The following is a 21,654-nucleotide window of genomic DNA, read 5'->3' on the forward strand; positions in this document are numbered from 1 at the left end:
GGTTAATACCATCTGTTAAAGGTAGTATGTTCAGGATTACATGTCACAGCTTGCTAGAAGTGGAGTTGTGGTACACAGTTTGCTTGGAGAAGGAGTGCTGTGTAACTACAGCACTTGGCTGTCATCTGCTGAGATGTAACTGAGGTATTAAATTTGATGTAAACAAGGAAGGAACTTCATGACAGTATTTGGTTTGCATTCTTGAGCTTCCTGTATGAAAAGGGAAGGTAGAGAAGGGATTCTTTGTCAAAATAGTGTTAAAAGAATTAGCCTGTCTTGGATACATCAATATCCACCTATGAATATGGCACCTATACTTTTGCCACTTCAATAGGTATACAAAATAGCTCAGAAAAATAAAGTCTTTCTTTTCATTTTTGCAATTCTCAGTGGCTTGCTCTGGGCACATTTCAACACCATCACTTCTTGCACTTAGGGAACACAAACCTTCTTAGTCCTCTTTTCCATTTGAATTGGAAAAGCAGCTCAAAGAACTGGCAGTTCCAACAACTATCTCAGCAATATAACAGCACATGATATGTTTCTTCTCAATCTGAAGCGTGCCTGACCCATGATTGCAAGGGAAGCTCTTAATCTCTTTTTAAAAATCAACTTTCCACTTTCCAAGGCATAAGAAGGTGAAAACATCTGACTCATGAACAATAGTACAAAATTTATTTCTTGTTTTATATTATGAATCTAAGTTCCATTCCTCTTAATGTTTATATTTTGAAATAGTGGCTCTTTCTGAAGCCAGTGCATAAGTTGAGTTACTTTCGAGAACGGTCTACTGCTGTCTGACTAAGTTATGGCCCTCAGGTATAACAGGCTGCAGCTAAGCTCTCAAGCTTCTTTGAAAAGCTTTTTAAAAAGACTCTTCCATGCTGCCTTTAATCTATTTATATTTACTATTAAACTTCTATCATCAGTGGCTTTATTCATTGTTGCCCTGGTCTTTGTGTGCTCTCCTACACAATCAATGTAAAAGTCCTTATACAATTAAGTCTGTACTTGTAGAACATAGAGTGCCATTCCCATGGGGAAAAAAAGAAAACCAACCAAACAAAAACACAACAGGAAAGTAAAGGCCCATCTTTCTTATGGGCATGTGGAAATACAACCTCTAGCTAAACAGATCACTGAAAAAAATCCAAACTATCCTCTGATCATAAGTTACTAAGAAAGGTAGTGTCATTTTTAAAGCTGTCTTGCCACTTTTTAATTTCTCCCCCCAATACAGACAAGTATTCAAAGTATTTCACAAAATGTAATGAAGATCAAGATTTTTGGTTCCATTTCACAGACCTAGAAATGGAATAATAGTGGCTGTGAATGATTTATTACAATCCAGAGTGAAGTTAGTAAAAGTCGGATAAAAAACCTACAGTGCTGTAATGAAGTAGATCTTTTGATCTAAACAGAAAATCGTGAACTTTGTATGTGCTTCACCACCTATACACTAGCTAAAGGTGACACAGGATATGGATACACTGGGTTTCATTCTGGTTTTCTCATAAATTACTGTTTTAGTGTTTCTACTCGCTGCCTTAAGGCTCAGTCCCTATCCTGCCAAGCTCGGGTCTGGACTGAAATTTCCAAACCGATCGGCCACGGTGCTGCTAGGTCTGTCCTGCAATGTGGCCTGAGGCATCTTCATGGCTGATGCAGCAAGACAGCTCTGCGAAGTTGAGTTCTGCAATTATAGATCTCTGCAGGGAATTTGAGCTGGCGGTGGAAAGTAAGAACTCCTGCATTCGCTCTTTGCAGTCAGCGGACAGGGGATACTGGGAGCATTGGAAACAAGTAGCTGACTGATGGTGGGTTGTAAACACAGGAGCGAACTGGTGTAGTGCCTGGTCCCTCCAGACGGCCGACCTGGAAGCACAAGTCCTTTGCTGATGTCCAGGGGCCGTAGGCAGTGACCCGTGCCCTTGCCTGTCCCCGAGCCCTGCCCCGAGTGCCCCGGCGGGCAGGGGGCCCAGCCGCAGGCAGGAGGCACAGCCATGGGCAGGGGGCACAGCCGCGGGCAGGGGACACAGCCGCGGGCAGGGGACACAGCCGCGGGCAGGAGGCACGGCCGCGGGCAGGGGACACAGCCGCGGGCAGGGGACACAGCCGCGGGCAGGGGGCACAGCCGCGGGCAGGGGACACAGCCGCGGGCAGGAGGCACGGCCGCGGGCAGGGGCTGCCGCCGCACCCCCGCCGCTCTCGCCGGCCGGGCCCGCGCCCCCAGCCCCGCCGCCAGTGACCCGGGCCCGGCGGGAGCGGGATCGGCATTCGAGGCTGGAGGGACCGTGCCCGTCGGCGCCGCTCCCGAGGGCTCAGCCTCGCCGGGGCCGGGCTGACACGGGCGAAGCCGTGCCGGGCCGTGCCTGGCAGCGCCGGGCGGGGCGGGCCGGGGCGGGGCCGGGGCGGGGCGGCCGTGGCGCGGCTGTGGCTCGGCACGGGCCGGCACGGGGGGCGCGGCGCGGCCCGGCACGGCACAGCACGGTGCTGCCTCCCGCCGGGCCGCGCCGGGCGCAGGGGGGGAGAGAGGGTGGGAGGGAGAAAGGCAGGGAAGAAAGGAAGGAGGCAGGGACAGAGGGACCCCACGGCGCCGCTCGGAGCCCGGCCCGACCCCGGGAACACGACAAGTGCCTGGCACGGGATAAAGTTATCCCGGAATAAGGCTGCACGCATGTGCGTCACCCCGGATGTGAACATGCCGGCCCGGCTCCCCGCTAGCTCACTCCGCCTGGCTCCAGCGGATGGGCTGAGCCGAGCCGTGCCGAGCCGAGCCGTGCCGAGCCGTGCCCGCGGCCCTGCAGCCCGGTAGGGGCTGGGGGAGGCCGGGCCCCCCGGCGCCCTCGAGGGCCGAGGTGCGAGAGCCCCTCCCGGCGGGGCAGGGGCAGGTGCGCAGCCCGGGGCGAGCGGCGGGCGGGCCCCCGGGAGCGATGGATTTTCGGGGGAAGAAGTACGAGCGCGGCAGTAACTGGTCGGACCCCGAGGTGGTGGAGCTGCTGCAGCTCTGGGCCGACGAGTCGGTGCAGATAGAGCTGGAGAGCTGCTTGCGCAACCAGCACGTCTTCAACCGCATCGCCGAGGTGCTGCGGGAGAAGGGCATCCACCGGACGGGCGACCAGTGCCGGGAGAAGATCAAGAAGATGAAGCTGGAGTACCGGCGGATCAAGGACAATAGCAAGGCTCCACGGGGCGGGCGGACGTGGAAGTTCTACGAGGTGATGGACCGGGTGCTGACCAGCCGGCCGGCCCTGGCCTATGGGTCTCTGAGCGGCAGCATGATGGCTCAGCAGGTGCTGCAGGGCAGCATGGTGGAGAGCTACCACCATCAGTTTGGCTCCTCAGCCTTGCCCTTTGGACACTCTCAGCACCCTGAACTGATGGAAATCAAATGTGAGGAGGTGAACTCTGATGACCACAGCTTGACCCCAGAGCCCCCACAAGCCATGTCTTACCAGCAGGGCTCCCCTGAAGAACAGGAGATGGAGAGAGCCTTCTTGGAGAGGGCCCAAAACGACTCTCCCATCTCCAGGGTGGAGATTCCCATTGAAACCAATGTTTCACCTTCAGGTAGGGATAGCCTTTTACATTCCAGCATAGGGTTTCTGCCCATTTTCCCAGAAAGAGTTTTTCCCTGGTGCAGAGGTAGACACCTGGTTGTCACATTGACATTCAGATCCTTGTTTTTCCACCTCCCAAAAAGCTTTAAAGTAGAAGGCTGATATCTGTGTTCATAGTCTTCTGGCCATTCCTAAAGCGTGTCTTGCTGAAGGTAAATAAAATCTAGAATTACTGAGTTAGGCTAAATACTGTGTATGAAATCCAAAGGCTGGAATGTCAGCCATAAGCTGGGCTAGGTGTTTGTGCTGGATTTCTGCATATAATGCTGACAGTGCTTACCTTACTGGAAAAAAAAGCAATTGCATGCTTTTTGGTATCATTTGAACATAACCAGGGCTGTCTGCAGTCCTCATGCTGAATTGTATCAGGAGATCTTCTTTTGCCTCTTCTGCCATGGTTGCACTATAAACCTGCAGGTGAAACTTTCCTTTCATTCTTTTAAAATATATTTAGTGGGACTTGTGCAGAGGTCACCGGCAGAAACAGCATATTTGTGTACAGGAGATAGACTCGTGCACTGAAAGTACAGTTGGCCATTGCTTAGCTGTCGGGAAGGGTACAGTCTGGAAATCCTGGGGATTTCAAACCAGTCTAGGACAGGCTGATGGAAAAGCATGATATGTTGGAGAAGAAGAGAGATGATAACCAGTGTGAAGTTAATGTCTGAGATCAGGAGGAAACGCTATGTCCTCTTCGCTGTGTTGATTGCATAGTTAGTCCAGTGGAGGGAACTGATGATCATCCACGTTAATACAGAGGCTGAGTCTGGGGCTGGGGCTGGTGCCGTAATCGTATGCCCAATGTGTGCTGTTCAAAAACAAACTTCAAAAAAATTTGCAAACCTCAAGATGTACCTGACAGGTTTTACTTTCTGTAAACCCTGTAGTAGATCAAAAGGCATTCCAAGGATGAGCAGGGGAAGGCAGCAAAGCATGTCCATGCCGCTTTGTTTGCTGTGCATTTACTTTCTCTTCCTTGCTTTTATGTATTCACAGGTTTCAGTGAGCCCAACATGGCAAACTCATCACGGATCCAGAATGTTGTTCACCGGCCTGGCTTCTCTGCCTTGCACCGGCTGAGAAAAAAGCGGAAAGGCCAGCGCATGAGGGACCCGCTTGATGATCTCTTGCTGAAGACTCTGACATCTCAGCGGGCCATGGAAGAGCGCTTTTTGCAGATGGAAGAACGCCGATTTCAGCGAGATCTGGATGTGGAGGAGCGTCGAATGCAACTGGAGCAGCGACGGTTTGAACTGGAGCGGGAGCATGAGTTTCGCATGTTCAATGTCTTTGCCCAAATGCTCAGCATCCTAAAGCAGAGCCATAGCAGCTCCTCCTCCTCCTCTGTTGTCATGCCTCGGAGCTTGGACTTCAGCCAGGCACTGTCTGAAATGGAGGGAATGGGAGGAGGAGGGGGCAACCTGCAAGAGATGCGAGTTCGTCCACTTACCAAGAGGAAGGTTGACATGCATGGCTTCTGTAACCCCAGCGGCTTCCAGAGAAGCCCCTATCTCTCTGCTCGTGGCAACTTTGCCAACATGTTTCAGGGCTCCACTGAGGAAGGGTACAAAGCTTATCATGCTGACAAATATGATGAAGACAAGAACCCCAATGTAAGTAAGAAGATCTAAGTGTTTTCCTGGCTTTCTGGCTAGGAAAAGAACCACTTTCTTAGAGGTAGAGGTTTGCTGACAGATATGCCAGAAGTGTGGGGGTTTTTTTTCTTGATTTCACTAATTCAAGGTGGATCAAACTGTTTGTTTGAGGAAAAAAATTATAAGTAGCTTTGCAGATCATATAGATATCAAAGATGAATGCTGTGCTCAGTTAAGGTTTGCACACTCTGATTTCTCTATTGGGGAAGGTAATACACCTTGAAAAATGTAAGAAACCTGTAGGAACAGAGCTCATGTTTTTCCTTGCACCTCCTCACCTCTATTACCCAATGAAGACCATCTCTGATTATCTAATTATATCTGATTATTGCAGGTGTTGGGTGCAGGAGATACAACTACTAAGTAGTAGACTTTTTTTAATTACTTTTATTAACACTCAGCACTTTTTCTGCCTGTTTACACTTAGCTGTTCAGTTTTAAGTAGCTCATCATAGCCCTCTTGTGGCACAAAGGCTGCTTGTTAATACTTCATGGCAAATTATTACTGGGTAACAACTATAGTAAATATAAATATCGTTTTGTATGTGGATTACTTTAAAATAGATCATTCAGATACTGAACTACTTGAAACTTTAAATATTTTATTACTAGCCCCAACTTAGTCTCCCTGTGTTGGGAGGTAAAACCTAGATTTTTAAGCTAGAAAAACATGGGCAAGTTTATATTACAAGATGTGAAGCACAAGCTACCGCTCCTACCAACTCTTATCTATGTAGGAAGTAGCTTTTTAAACAAATACTTGAAGTTGGACTTGTACTTTAATAGCATCAGAAGCATATAGTTACTTATATTTTCGCATTTTTAGAATTTATTCACCCAACCTCTTCCAATAATGAAAGTGTGCTAGCAGATTTGAACTCTTCAAGGTCTAATACCATGCTATATATGGCCAAATCATACATAGAACTGTAGGGTCATCTCTCCAGAGGGGAAAATTCAGTGTTATAAACACTTTTCATGACTACATGTTTATGTGGTTTCTAAGCAAATCAGTGCTGTGGAATGGTAAGATCTGATACACAAATGCTTTCAAGTAAAGAAACGTGTCCAAAACATTGTTTAAAACAGCTGCAGAAGGTAAACCCCATTTTTTTTCAAAGTTATTTTAGGTTTTCTTTTTTTAGTTACACATAGCAGTAAGTGAATTCAAGATTAAGTTAAACATATTCTGTAAAGAAGTATAAACCATTAGTACCTACTCATTTACAGATTGTTTATTAACTGAGTGCTTGGAATATATATGGAAACACACACACATAGATGAGTGTCTTGAGTTATATATGGTGAAGTTTATGTGAACTGTGTTTTGATTTTTCCTTGGTAAGCTTTTTGGAAGCAATTTAGTGAAGTGATATCTAAGGTGATGTATGCATGTTTTATGTGTCTATAAACAATACATTTTTTTTTCTTTTTAGGGTATAATAAACTTTGGCACCAGTGAGAATAAACTCTGCTTTGACCTGATGTCTAAGCGGGTAAGTTCTATTCCAAAAAGAAACACTGAATTTGCTGCATATCCTCAATCCTGCTCAATGCTTGCAATTTCCTAGAGTTACTGCTGTTGCTCAGGCTCTCTGCTAAAGCTTTTAATTGTGAATTTTCATTGTGAATTTTGTGAAGTCACTTTTGAATCCATTATGTTATTTTTCCAGGAGGATAGGAACAGGAGTGTTTTTTTCCTCCTCTTTATGATGGGTTTCCCTTTGGGGATGTACTTGGTTCAGAAAACTAAATGAAAATAAGATTATTTTCCTCTGCTGACAGTTGATGATTTAATACAGATGCTTTGAAATTAGTTTTGAACTCTATTTAATTTCAAGGATCTTCACATCTGTTCGTTATGAAGTCACACAGTTTGGATACCTGGTTCTGAATTCACCTGAAATATGCAAGGGTGGCAGCAGTGAAATCTCTCAAAATTGAACTGGGTCACCTGGTACCTGCTCACTTTGTTCAGTTCCACCAGCTAGAAGAATGAAACACACAGCACAACTGAGAAAGTAGAAAAAACCAAAAGGAAACAGCAGAATTGTGTTGTAGAGGAATGTTTGTCCTAGATTTCCAGTAAAATCACTTCCCAGGTGGCAGCCTTTGAGGTGGGCAGGTGGCACTTTCTCTTGCCCGTAGTTGTCTGTGGGGTGGGAAGGTGGCTCAGGGTTGGACACTCAGTCTTTACGTGAAGTTCATGGTTGCTTCCATTCCACCAATTCCCACCTTCAAAATGTTCCTTGTTTTATTTCTACCTGCCACTCCACTGACTCGGGGGGATGCTACCCCACCACTCTGCCTTCCAGCTAAAAGAACAGGTAAGGCAGAGCTGCTGCCGCCTGCATGAAAATGGTGCCTTCTAGGCTGCATAGGTGGGACCTTCCTTCCATCAGTGTCCTTTCTCCTTTAAACCAACACCAAGCTGCAGCAAGTAGTGCAGAGGGAGACAGTAGTCAGCTACATCCTAATTAGCCTTTCTATAAAAATGAGTTGAGACTGTCATCTATACTGTTCAAACTTGTGGCAACAAGTTGAACAAAGAGACTGTTTCCAGCTTCTCAGTCATCGCAGCCTGGAGTCACAGTATGGATTCACTGAATGCAGCACCAGCTGGGATTGTAGGCAAATAATTTTTTACTGTTTGGGACAATAAATACTTAACTGTTGCCACTGAATAATGTATCTGATTTCTGTCTTCAACTTCTGACCCTTAAATTAGAGAATATTTTGTGGTGTGTGAGATCTCAGATGGTCTTCCTTTCAGTTAGCCCATCTGGCTTCCTTAGCCCTTAACACATTTTTTTTAAGAGTTCTCCTCTTATTATTGCATAGTCATTTTTGGCCAAGTCTGCTGGTATGTTTTATGTAGCATTCTCTAGAAAAGTTTAAGAGAGAGATCTGAGGCACAGTTCTGTGCTGTGTTGGCTCCAATAACATCTACAGCTCAATAAAGGAATTTAATCCTATAATATCAAGTTGTAATTCTGCATGGCATAAGGACACTGCCTTTAAACTCCAGAGCTTTGCACCAGATATTGAAACACCTATACAAAATGTTACGGTTTTGTTATCATGTGTGAAATTTTCACGCTGCATATTGAATTTCCCTCCACCCTTGCACTGTCACCTACTTGAGTCCACCTCCTACCTTTACCTTTCTTTAACATTATCTCACAGATGTGATTGTCATTAAATTATACATTATACTTAATACTTGTTTATTCCCTTTTTATTTATCTAAAATGTCCTATTCTCTTTATCTCTATCAATGCTGTGCTTTCCTTTGCAACTTCACAGAACTGGATTATGTGAAATCCTGATATTTATAACCTTGAAAATATTTAGGTAAAAGCAGTCTACATATTTTATCTAAATATAAACATTAAAAAGGACTCCACAGTTCAGGTGAATCTGCCTTTGAGAACAAAATGAACTCCTCGTAAGGAACAAACTGCATGCCCAGGGGAAGAATTATCAAGAAGTAAATTTCATTTTTCTCCTGTCTTTTGAAAGCTCACGTTATACTTCAAAACTTATCAAAATTGATCAGAATTATAGAACTGAAGGAGCTGCAGTAACTTGGAACTGAGACATTAATGAAAGCTATTAATTAAAAAGAAATTAATTAAAAATTACCATATTGAAAATTTATTAAAGAAAATGTGTATCTGACTGTGATTCAAATTCCTTTCTAACTCCTGACAATCTAGGCCTGAGCTTTTACAACTGGGACTTGTCTTTCCAGTTGAAAGCTGTTGTCCTCAGAGCTTGAGCAAAAGACTCTTGGAATTGCTTCATTTGCTGAGAAAGTCTTCTGCAGGCATCTCTGTTACGGGCATCATGTGTGTTGCCTGTTCTGTATCCTTTTTTGTAGATCTCTGTGCAGTGAAGTTTTGGCTGCAACAGCTTAGCAGAAGCCCATACTGTCATATAACCTAAAGTTATCACTGATCAGTTTGCTGGTCCTTTCTTCTCCAACCTCCATTAATTTTGATGGTCACTGGCTTTCCCAATCCAGTTTTACAACTGTTGAAGTTGCACGGGTGTGTGTCTATGCAGGTGCGTGTCTGCACACAGATCCCATCTATCTGCGTGTTTCTCTTACCAGTGAATGTGCTTTTAATGGTTCTTCTCGTTGCTCCCAGCTGACGCAGACTGATATGGATCTGATGGAACCTTCACTGCTTCAGTATCCTGACTGGAAAGGACATCTGTTGTAAGTCTTTTCTGTAATGCTTCTCTTTTTGACTACTTGTTTAATAAGCAGAGTAGATGAAGAGAAACCGCTTAGGCTACATTTGCTAGTTAAAACTTTTCTAGGTTATTTAATCATCTTTTTCTTTGCAAAACTGTAAATTAGCTGTTCTACCAACTAATCCAGACAAAAGCTCTTTTATGGAGAGAAAGTGCAAGTTTTCTAAATAAAACACAGTTTTAAAAGCACTGTGTACATTAACAAATTGGGTAACTTTAGGCAGTTCTTTGAAATATAGTGACTACTTGGGAACAGTAATCCTTCTCTTCTGTACACGTTTAAAGCTCATGAGAAATGCAGGCACCATTATTGACATTATCAACATTATCCATGACCTCTACTGTGTGTAAAAATCCTGTCTGTTGCATGGGTCTATCCTGTTTTCTAGCCATTTCCATCACACTTTACTATGCCCTGACTTTATTTTCCTAAGATGTGAACCTAGTTTGGAAGCCCAGCCTCTTGGAGAATAAGCTGAATCAATGTTTGCTTTTGTATATTTTTCAGTTTACGTGAGGAAGTGGCTCGATTTTTGACCTATTATTGCAAGGCCCCTGCACCTCTTAAAGCAGAGAATGTAAGTAACCCAGTGCTCATTGGTGTCTTTTCTAACGTATTGCCATTTGTTGGTACTCAGGTTCAACTTCTGTTCTTTTAAACAAATGATTTAGTAAGAATGCAGCCTTTTATCATGAGTGATTCTTCATTTCAGTAGCTTTTGATGCACACTTCCATTTCAGTAATTTGCTTTTGATGCAAACTTCAGCCAAAACATTTCGGGTCTACTGTATATTTGCCTCATGCTTTTCTTTTGTGTGCCAACTCCTCCTACCAGGGCTCTCAGGGGGGCTTTGTGTTTTCACCTCCTTATTCAGCTCAGTGTCCTACTATGCCTGTGTACCTCAGCCTTGACAAAGAGTGCCCATTGTTTCAGTTGAGTTTAATTTCATCCCATTCCGCTGTTACACCTCAGGACAAAGATTTGTAATTGAACCAAGAGGTAGCTTTAGCCTGTAAAACAGACCTTTTCAAACTTTATGCCAGTAAGGAAGGCTTCAAGACCTGAGTCTCTCCAGAACTTGCTGACTTGGGAGAGATATAGGTGCCTGTAGGAATCAGGGACTCCTTGCAGTGCTAACGGCAACAGGAGCTGGTGCAGCCACAGCTTTTCTGGCTGCAGTAGTTCAGCAGAATCTCGTACTTCTTGTGAACTGAAGTTACCACTGGATCAGTTTGCCGATTGCTGCCTCTTCAAGGCACCTGATTCTCCCTGCTACTTGGAATGAAACTTATGGTACCTGTGAGCTTTAGTCTTCCAGAAACAGGAGTCAAACATGCTCCTGTACAAGACCTGTTTCCACTTTTGCACAAATTTGTTGGGAGGTCAGAGCTGCTGAGATGATATTAGCTGCTGAGAAGTAGTTTGCCTTCATAGTTTGCCTTCATAGTAGTTTGCCTTAATAGAACTGCTCCCCATTTTTTTCCCTATTCTTTTTCTAAATTGCTTGTTAGAATCAATAATTGCACCAGAACAAAGTGTCTCTGAACTAGTAGAAGTGGGATTTCAGCAGAAAAATTCCACTAGACAACTGGGGAGAAGATTTATTTCAGTGATATTGTCAGGAATTATTATAGTGTTGTCTTTCTATGTACAGATTTATCACTATCTTCTCTCTTTCTTTTGTAGGTGATTGTTTTAAATGGCTGTGGCTCTTTATTTTCTGCATTAGCTACAGTCCTTTGTGATCCAGGGGGTAAGTGGATGTTTGAAACATGATTTTGTTTTGGTTTGGTTTTTTGCTGGGAAATACTGTGTTACTTCATTTAAATATTGTTTCCCAGAAGTGAAGGAGTAGAATTGGCATTTGCCTTCTTCAAAGTTCTTGTTTCCTGCCAAATTGTGCTGTGAAATTCATCTCCGTTGTTTGCAGATGTCATGCACTTACACTCCATGTCTGCCCTGTGTGCCTTCAATGTTTTTGTGCCCTGCCTGCCTTCGCTGCGTTTTAGTTTGCTAGACTAAACATAGGCTATACTCATGTTTACCTGGGTTCTTGCAGAAAATTAAAGAATTAATGTAAAAGTAAGGGGAAGGCAAGGGCAGCAACACTGCAGTGTTTCCAGAGGGCTCAGTTGTAAAAACACTTTCATGTTTAGCTGAAGTACATTAGGAGAGAGAAGAATTGTGACCTATTGATAACCAATTTTATTTTCTTGGTTCCAGAAGCTGTTCTGATTGCTACTCCCTTTTACGGTGGTATTACCCAGAGTATCTTCCTCTATGGTAATGTCAAGCTGGTGTATGTCTGTTTAGACAGTAAGGTAAGACCTGAGGAATACCAGCTTCTGTAGTTAAATTGATACTGGGAAGTGCTGAGCTTTGTGAACCTCTGGAAGCCATTCTCAGAACAAGGATACACTGCAGCCAGTGGACATTTTCCCAGTTTATTACTAGGAAACTGGGCACATAATTTGCAAGAAAGTAATTTGAGACTTTAAATCTGGATTCTAGTTCTGTCCTTTTCTTGTATCTTACTCCCAATGACAGCCCTTGAAAAGAAAAAAATGACCATTTTTAACCTTGGAGAGAGAAGTATGTCTGTCCTACTAAAGATGGTCCCAGGATGGAAGAGCAGATGGAGATCTTTCATTGTTTTAGTTATTCAAAGATAAGCAGAGAATTCTGTTTGTGGCCAGCCTATGATGACTATTTCTTTGATTTTATTTATTTATTTATTTATCTGTCTATTTATTTATTATCTCTGTGGTATAAAAGGATAAGAAGATAGTTGGTAGGTCATTATTGTTGGGGTTTTTTTCTTTCAGGAAACGTTTCTCAGGGAATTGGCTCAGGGCAGTCTCTATTGAAATAACGTGGCCCTTTTTATCTTTTTTGTGTCTTTCAGATTACTGGAACAAACACTCGGCCTTTCCAGCTTACAGTGGAAAAACTGGAAAAAGCTTTGCAGGACGCCCAGGCAGAGGTGAGTTTAGCTGAGCTTCACATTTCTGCCTCAGCCTACAATATGTTGGAGACATGATGGCCCAGAAGTGGCCTAAAGATCAAAGCACTTTCAAAACCTATCACCTGTCTTTCTGGTTGTCCTTGCAGACCTCCTGAGATTAGGTTGCTTGTAAACTCAGGGGCAGTCTTAGGGGGACTCCCTCAGTGTCATGTCTGTCCAATTTTGGTCACAGCAGAAAGGATAAACTAGTAGTACCAGACCATTCACAAAGCACTGGAACCCATTCATATCACAAAAAAAAGGAAAAAGTACTTGGCCATGCACTAAAATTTGGGACTACCCAGGGTTTTTCCTTCAGACAGGCCAACTGAGTTACCCCAAAACTGACTGCTCTACACAGCAGTGCAGATGAATCCACTGAGAATACTGAGAGTTTTTGCAGAAGGGAAAGAGGTACAAATCTAGACGATAAAATGGAGATGAATATTGCTTTTCTGAAGAGTGAATCTCTGAGTTTTGACATTGTCATAAGTCCCTTAAATGTTTAGCCTCATCTTTGGATCATTACTGGCTCTGACATCTCCGGCCAAGTGTGCTCTAAGTGAGTAACTTCGCCTCCACATAACTCAGATTCTCATCTTTCTTGCCACATTCGTGGGCAATCTTCAGTAATTTATTTCTTCCCAGTTACTGATATAGCTCAGAAAAGTGCTCCCATGCTGAGGACGTGTGAGAACATCTTTCTCGTTGATTGGTTGACCAGATGGCAGTGATTGTGGCAACTCCCTCTTTTAAAAATCCTGGATTCATTCTATAATATTTTCCTCAGTTCATTTTGCAAGTATATAATGGTTAAAAAAATATTGATTTGTGGCTAAAAGTTTTCTCATGCAAATCTAACCTTTGAGGTGAAAAGTCATGGTAGAAGCTTAAGGGGAATCTTGCGTCACACTTACTGCTCAAGTAGAGGGACTGCAAATTTATCCCGTGATATCCCTCTCTTAATACTGTGTTATTTGTACTCTGCAGGGTGTCACTGTAAGGGCCTTAATTCTTCTGAATCCCCAAAATCCCCTTGGGGACATTTACTCATTGTCAGAGCTACGAGATTACCTGGAATTTGCGAAAAGGTATGTCAGTTTGGAAGGCTGAGGCATCCTGAGTCAGATACAGCTTCCAGAATCTGGTGTGCTACTTGCTGTCCCTGAATTGCTGTGAATATCTCTCAAGTCAGGCAAACTGTCTATTCTTCACACACAGTAGTGGACTTAAGACAGGAGAGGGGAGTGCTGGGAACATGGACTGTGCAGTCATCTGGGGTGGTAAAGCAACTTGCATCAAGGAATGCAAGTTTTATTTTTCAGTAATCCTAGCAAGCACTGTAGTGCTGTACTGCCCTGGTAGAAAGCTGAGTTCTTTTCCTTTCAATTTCTCTGTATCTGTAAAGACGAAGGAGTGTATGAATATGGGTTCCCAGCCTCATCATGGATCATAATACTCTCTGAGATTCCGAATCTCTCAGATGCTGAATTGATGATGATACAACTTATTCTAGATGAGTAGTACATACAGGAATTAATTTTCACTAGTGCATTGAAAATGATTGGATTTTTTCCTTGTTGTATGGTGCAGTGGGTGACAGTTAAGTGGCTATATCTCAAATCACTTCAATGTGCATATAATAGATCTGAGTTAAGAAAAACTGCTTTACTTTGCAAAATTTAGCATCCCCTCTTCCTTATATAAAGCAAGTATTTGCAGGCCTGAATTTATCCCTGCTTCTAAAAGTAAAGCAGCCTTCTTTAGTAATCTCCATTTTGTCCTTTTGCAGACATGAATTGCATGTGATAGTAGATGAGATCTACATGCTGTCAGTTTTTGATGAATCAGCCACGTTTCACAGTGTCCTAAGCATGGACAGGTAAAATCAGCTCCTACTTCCCTGGCCATCTTCCAGTGACAGTTCAACATGATGCCTTGCTGAGAACTTGTGACTGGAAGTTAAGTCATGAGCAAGCAAATTCTGAATCCGCCTTATACTGATTTTTTTTTTTTTTTTTTTTTTTTTTTTTTTTTTTTTTTTTTTTTTTTTTTTTTTTTTTTTTTTTTTTTTTTTTTTTTTTTTTTTTTTTTTTTTTTTTTTTTTTTTTTTTTTTTTTTTTTTTTTTTTTTTTTTTTTTTTTGTAATTTCTGAATGGCAAATGTATTTTGTCAAGTGCAATCTAGCAAGTAAAAATGACAGCTTTCTGTTGTGGTACACTTTTCAATGTGTGCTTCAATATTTGGTTGTGGCAGTCCCCAAAACTAGAAATACATGTTCATTTATTGAAAGTGCTGAGGCTTTTCTTCCTACCTAAACATTGTAATCTCTTTACCACCTTTTTCTTGATGCCTGGAAAAACCTCCTTTGCTGTTTATTTCCTTTTTTTTAATAGAGTAGTCTCAGATCAAAGTCTGGTATAACAGACTTGATAAAGGCTTTTATTAGGTATTTTTAAATGAGATGAAAAACTTTTCAAATCTTTAAAATATGGTGGGAGGGGTTGTTGTGAAGATGGGCTTTTTGTTTGTTTGTTTGTTAAATTTCTAGTCTTTACAAGTGGTGTTATCTTTCTTTTAGTGCTCAGTTGCAAGGAAATAAAATATTCTTGGTTAGGTGTTAGCACAGTGTTGCTAGGCTTGAATGTAAGAGAAAATGACTTCTGATTCTTGGAAAATACATTGGCACAGGTCTAATTTCTAGCATTATATGTACAAACTTCATATATTCAGGAAGTCTGTGTATAAAATGTAGCACTGGTATGCATCTGTATATCTGAAATATTTAAAAATTCTGTTTAAAACTACTTCCAGGGAGTTCCTAGCTTCTACAGTTATTTGCATTTGCATTTTCCCTGCTTGACTAATGTTCCTGGTGCACTGTCTATCACTGTGTAATGCTGCCTCTCTGTTTCTGCAATGCTGCACTGGTGATCCAAAAGCTTCAGCACCTATGACACTAACTGCCCATCTGCATCCTTCTACATACAGATTGCCTGATCCACAGCGGACTCATGTGATGTGGGGAATAACCAAGGTGAGCGCTGGTTGCCGTTGTGCTGTGGCTTTGTGGCTAGTAGGGTTGGTCTGGGATCCTCAGGTTCTCATGCTGAAAAGAGCAAGGTAGTAGCAATAGGATCCCAGCCTTTGTGTGTAATAAAAGAGTCTCTCTTCATCTTCTCCAGGATTTTGCTGTTTCTGGGATTCGTTTTGGTACTTTATATACAGAGAACCAAGACGTTGCTAATGCAGTGGCTTCTTTGTGTTATTTCCATGGGGTTTGTGGACCTGTCCAGCACAAGGTTGCACAGCTGCTTAAAGACAGAGGTGAGTCAGTAGCTCCGTGTAAAATCCTCTGCCATTCTGTGTTTTGGTACCTGGAGGATCCCCTCCCCTAACTTTCTTGAGTGGTCTCCTGTTTGTACAGCTTAACTGACAGTCTTCTGTTACCCTGAAACTGCCCATGCAACACAAGGCTGACAGCTCTACATAAAAGAATCATTTCTGCAGAGCTTCTGATCAGCAGAATTAGAGGAGCAGCTTGGAAGAAGCGTGGTAGCTATTTGTACAGAAATAGACAGTGTTGTGTAGAACCACACCTTGTGGGACAAGGGAAATGGAAGTTGATTTCTAACTCCACCCAGGATGGAATGCTAACAGTCCACAACAACTAAGAGCTATGAATGTAGGGAAACTTCCTTAGGAAGGTCAAGAAGATACTCTGGTGCACAGACATGAAATTGCTAAGTAGTTCTTGCCTGTCGTTTTGTTATTTGAGTAAACAGAAAACAAAAGAAGGAGATGAAGGGTGAAATGGAAAAAGACATAGAGTATTTTGGAAACCTGAACCGATCTGAATACTTTCTCAGTTTGTGATTCTTTTCTTCTCCTTCTGGTCAGACTGGATCAACCAGGTGTACCTGAGGGCCAACCATGCCCGCCTAAAAGCTGCCCATACGTATGTGACAGATGAGCTGAAGACACTTGGGGTTCCTTTTCTCAACCGCAACGCAGGCTTCTTTGTTTGGATTGATTTCCGAAAGGTTGGTAGTCGTAAAAAGTGAGGCTTCTCCTGGGATGAGGGCAGGTACACAGTGCAACTGCATCGAGGAGAAAGGTTGATATTTTGTTTTAACAAATCTGTTGTCTAATGAGGAGAGGGAAGGACTGTCAGGTGTTTCAGTCTGTTCTTTTCCTTCCGTCTATCTGTGAACTTCCCTTCTTGCAGGAATCTTACTACTCTCAAGCCACTTTCCTCCCCATTTCTTCCTTTATATCACAACTGCTGTACTTCAGAGGTAAAAGGTGTCTCCCTTGGCCTTTGCAGACCTCATGGGAATCACAAATTCATGAGGATCTCAGTGATTTAGCCTTTATGTTACTAACATCTGGCCCTTCTGATGACTCTTCTAGTACCTTAAGACAGGCACATTTGAGGAGGAGTTGCTACTCTGGAAGCGTTTTCTGGATAATAAGGTCCTCCTGTCCTGCGGAAAAGCCTTTGAATGCAGTGAACCTGGATGGTTCCGCATCATCTTTGCTGACAAAACCCACCGGCTACAGTTAGGCGAGTAATGTTTTCTTCTCTTTTTTCTCTCACCAGAATTTCTAGAGCACTGTTCCCTTCTCTCCTTAATCCTAAACTTAGCCTATTGCTATCCTCTCGTCTTCTCTGTTTGTCTTTCCTGTCTCCATCCTCCTTTAATGGATCTGATGGTTTTGAGACACTTATGGCTCAAACTAATCCACTAGTGTTTATCCCCCTTATACCACTGCAGGTATGCAACGGATACGCAAGGTTTTGGAAGAGCGGGAGCAGGAGATACTGGCAGAGGAGAAGGAGCAGCCCTGTCAGTCAGATCAGGATGGCAAAGCAGATAGCACAGATGAAGTAATTTTTGTATCCCGCCACCAGGAGCCTACCTGTGCTAACAGCACCAGCCTTGGTGACCTCATTGGCCTCCTGCAGCAGCAGATGCGTTCTTCTGACTGGCTACAGAAAAACACAGCTGAGCAGTTTGCACAGGAGAAGCCAGAGATCTATGATGTGTTCAGCAAACTGGTGGGGAAGCAGTAATGGTCTGTGTTCCTTCAGAGACGTTCCTGAGCAGTGACTGACCCTTACAGCTCATAAGTGACTTCCAGCAAATAATATATTTTCTGTATAGCAAGAAAATTACTTTGTAAGCCCCCTCCTCTTCCCCCATTTGAGATCTCTAATTTGTACTATATAGGTGTATTCCTTGGATTGGGGTGAGGGTAGGGAATGGGGGGGGGGTCTTGTTTTCCTGCTGCTCCCTGTCCTGCAGCATCATTGTATTTTGTATTTCATTTCTAATGAATATGTTCTTAACTCTCTTACAAGGTCCTGTGGTGTCATTTTTTTTCTTCTTTGCAAGAAGACAGAGACTTCAGATTGTTAAAATGTGTAAAGTTTCCCTTTTCCTAAAGGATGATCAGATGTGACTGTTTTGGGGCCAGAAGATCACTGCTGTCAGAAAGAGGTGTTTTGGGGAAATAGAACCCAATGTCAGCCCAAACTTAGCCCCAGCTAAGGGTAAATAAGCATGTATATGGATTCATCTGCGTGAGTGAGGCTGGTTTTGAACCATGGTCATCTAGACTGAGTTCTGTAAAGCTTTCTTTTTCCATTTAAACTAGATCTAACCTCAGATCAGACGGTATCCAACACCCACAGTTGATGAAATGCCTGTTTTTAGGTTTATTCTACTTTTTTATATTCATGTAAATAAACAGCGTTCATTGACCTGTTGGTAGAGTGTCCACAAAAGAGCTATGAACACAAGAGGCAGTTGAAAGTAAATGTTGTTCTACAGCCTTCCTATTCATGGAAGTCCATCCTGTCTGGTTAACAGTGAGGTATGTTGGCAGGACAGTGCAGAGAATGCTTCTGCCACCATGCTAGGTGTACCTGCAGGTGCATCTGCTTCTGTCACCTACCACAGGTTTCCAAGGTGGCACCTTCCACCATTATCAGGATAATTAAGGCAATTTTTAATCTATATTTGTCAATTTGCAGAGTAATTTTTTGACTAAACAGTATTCTTCCACCTCCTCTCCTTCTTCCCTTTCCCATTTTAATACACTTTTCTGTATGCTGGTGATAGAGTTTTTCAGTTGGAAAGCTTCTTTCACAGATACAAAACTCCTTAATTTCTGGTACTGTAAAACTTTAGGTATCTTAAAGGAATTGAAACTGTTTCTTCTGCATACATATTAGTCCAGAGTTGAAGGAAACTGCCCATGAAGATGGAATGGAAGTGCACCTTTCCCCTCGTGTAATTTGTTCTAATAGCAACCAAGTTTCATCCTGGTGGCATTGTAGAATCTGTTTATATAATGAGCTAAAGGGGTGAAAGATAAAATTCTGGCTAAATTCTGTGCTGTCAAAACAGTTGAAATTTGCTGATCACAAGTGCAGAACCATATTCTACTCTTCTTATCAAGCTCCAATATGAAAAAAATCGTCAGTCCCATGAAATACTTGCATCTTACTTAGATTTGTAGATCATTCAAGAGAAGGGTGTTATTGAGAGCTAACAGGAAATTCATATTAGTCTCTGTTTCAGTCTTTAAGTAAACCAGCTTTCATTTTATAGTTACTTTGTGAGGTGGGATGTCAGTGAATGCTGGCTCACAGTTGTACCATTGTTGCTCTGCTAGTTTTGTTCTTGGGCATCATTGATTTTGGCAGATGGGCAAGAGTGACAAAAGCGTATGTCTGCATTATAAACCAGATTACCCAGGCATAGGTAGCAAATAATTAATGTGATCACACATTAATGTATGGTGATGGTGGAAAATTGCCTGAATGGTGAGAAGTCTGAGCAGTGGCTGAGGAGATGGTGCTGCACATGGCTGCTGTTAGCAGTAACCGGCTCCTCCCTCAGAAGCCAGCAATGAGGCAAGGCTGATGAGGTGGTTGGTAAGACCAGTATAAGGGATAGTTATAAACATCATGTTTGTTTACTAGTTTGGCATTTGTCCATGTGCAATATTTTAAAGGACATTCTTTATTGTAATTTGCTTTCCATTTCATCTTAGGTGTCCACAAAGTAAGCTATAGTAGAAGACAGGTCTCCTTAATGGAACGGAAGGTGAGATGTACAGTTGAAATACAAATGAACTTCCTGATTTATCCCCTCATATTTAGTACCCCAAGGAGGAGCTAAGAAACAAAAATATAGGGAGCAAGCTGTTTGAAATCAAGAAACAGGTAAGACAGTATAGGCATTAGTTGAAGTGGTATTTCAGGGAATTCCTGTAACAAACTCAACCTGTTAATTACTCCTAATTTTCTTTTGTTGTTCTAGTCACTCTTATGATTGGAGTATGTGAATATACAACATTAATAGTTAATATAATATTTTTCACCTGTATATGTTTACTGCTCAGAAAGCGGGTTTATTGTACAGTCTCTGTGTGCATGCAGCTAGTAAAGCACACCTCTGTAGGAAAGAGGGTGTAATATGCCTTCAAAATCCTCACAGCTAATATAGTATGGCCCACAGTCACTTCCATCTGAGCTTGCTGGAACTCAAAATAACAGAACACACAAACACACACTTTGTTGCATGGAGTATTTTCCATGTTTTTTTTCCATTTTTTTTCAGCTGAGGAGCTCTCCACTAAGGCATTTTAGCTTGGTCACAGAGAACAAAAAATTAACTGGAAATGAGGCAAGAGAGAAATGTGGTGTCATAAGTCTGCTGTTGAAATAAGCAATATTTTTTGTTGACTGTACAAACCCCATAAATTTTGCAAATGGCCTTTACTGGTTGACAAGAATTGGTAAACATGTAGAAAGTCCTGTGCATATGTATATAGAAGCTAAATCAACTCTTATTTGCTCTGACTACCCGGAGAGAAAAAACACAAACTCTGCCTGTACAAATTGTTTGTTCCTTCTGCTGCCTCCATGTTAGATGTTCTCTCTGCTTACTGTATCTCATAATTCTCATTAATGGCCTTTTTTTTTCTTCCTGTGTGTCAAATCTTTACAGAAAAAAAAAAAAAAAGAGAAATGATTAAGAACTCTCCCATCCAGTCCCTGCCCCTGCATTTCTTTTGACCAGTTTGTTAAGCAATAGGCAAAAGAGCAGCATCTCAAATGAATCTAGTCAGATCTATATTTTTAAAAATTGCTGCATTTCATCTAAAATTAGAAATGCCACCAAGATTATTATAACAGTGTGAGCTTGTGCTCATTATAATAAAACAAGATGATAAAATCTCCTTTGCATACAACTTTGGTTCTCCAGTTATTATTTGTTTGAGCATAGAAAGGTTCCTAGGTAGTTTCATGATCCTTGCCACATTCCAGTAACACTCTCTCTGTCTCTCTGCCCCCCTTCTCCACACCCCCATCCCATTCTTTCTCTCTACTCCAGAGAAATGTTCAGCATTTTTAGGTTAGAAGTGGGAATTTCCTATGCAGCACTGCTCTCAGTCACAGAAACTTCCCTAACACACATTTCAGGCATAGACTTGACATTTTCATGCTTGTGGGAGGGGAAAATCTGTGAATTTCCAAATTATTAACCTGTGTTACATTGCAGTTAAGCAGACAACGTAAGTGAGGCCCATTCTAAATAAGTATTTAGGAGGGATCCTGCATGCTTAAAGAAAGAATCTGTGAAGATTAGTTTTCACTTACGGAAGTTGAATAGATCCTAAGCAAAATATCTGTAAGGGAAAATATTAACTAATAACTTAACCTGAACTAAAGAAAGGTAGTTGTTCAAATATACTGTATGATAGACTTTTGTAGTCTGGGTAGGGTTTTTTGTTTGTTTTGGGGGGGTGGGGTGGTGGTGTTTGTTTATTTAGAGGGTTTTGTTTGGTTTGTTTGGGATTTTGTTGTTGTTTTGGGGTTTGGGGGTTTTTTTGTTTGGGTTTTTTTTGGTTGGTTGGTTTTGGTTTTTATTTGTGGCTTTTTTTGATTGTTTATTTGTTTGGGGTTTGTTGGGGGTTTTGCTTTTGTCTTTTTTTTCTTTGTTTTTGTTGTTGTTGTTGTTGTTGTTTTTAAATAAGTGCTAATACCTTAATTGTGTCTTTCTGTCTTAGAACATCTAACAGATTGTACAGTT

At 42.2% G+C, this 21,654-nt stretch overlaps 1 protein-coding gene across 2 annotated transcripts; it reads left to right on the top strand.

Annotated features, from left to right (window-relative positions):
• Positions 1–2,507: 2,507 nt before the first annotated feature.
• On the top strand, positions 2,508–17,917 carry ACCS (1-aminocyclopropane-1-carboxylate synthase homolog (inactive)). 2 transcript variants are annotated; one of them, XM_027898255.1, is made up of 15 exons: positions 2,508–3,393; positions 4,617–5,233; positions 6,712–6,771; positions 9,430–9,500; positions 10,047–10,116; positions 11,227–11,293; positions 11,764–11,861; positions 12,446–12,523; positions 13,535–13,635; positions 14,337–14,426; positions 15,536–15,581; positions 15,730–15,871; positions 16,445–16,587; positions 16,958–17,111; positions 17,323–17,916. In XM_027898255.1, the coding sequence occupies exons 1-15, from the start codon at positions 2,934–2,936 to the stop codon at positions 17,619–17,621; spliced, it is 2,496 nt and encodes an 831-aa protein (XP_027754056.1). In that variant the 5' UTR covers positions 2,508–2,933; the 3' UTR covers positions 17,622–17,916. The 2 variants fall into 2 exon arrangements, with proteins under 2 accessions (XP_027754056.1, XP_027754057.1); XM_027898256.1 differs by having other exon boundaries at positions 2,758–3,570; positions 17,323–17,917.
• Positions 17,918–21,654: the final 3,737 nt, after the last annotated feature.

This window comes from Empidonax traillii, unplaced genomic scaffold (genome assembly GCF_003031625.1).
Source record: "Empidonax traillii isolate 1590-97213 ecotype Southwest subspecies unplaced genomic scaffold, ASM303162v1 scaffold587:size399798, whole genome shotgun sequence".
NCBI lineage: Eukaryota > Metazoa > Chordata > Aves > Passeriformes > Tyrannidae > Empidonax > Empidonax traillii.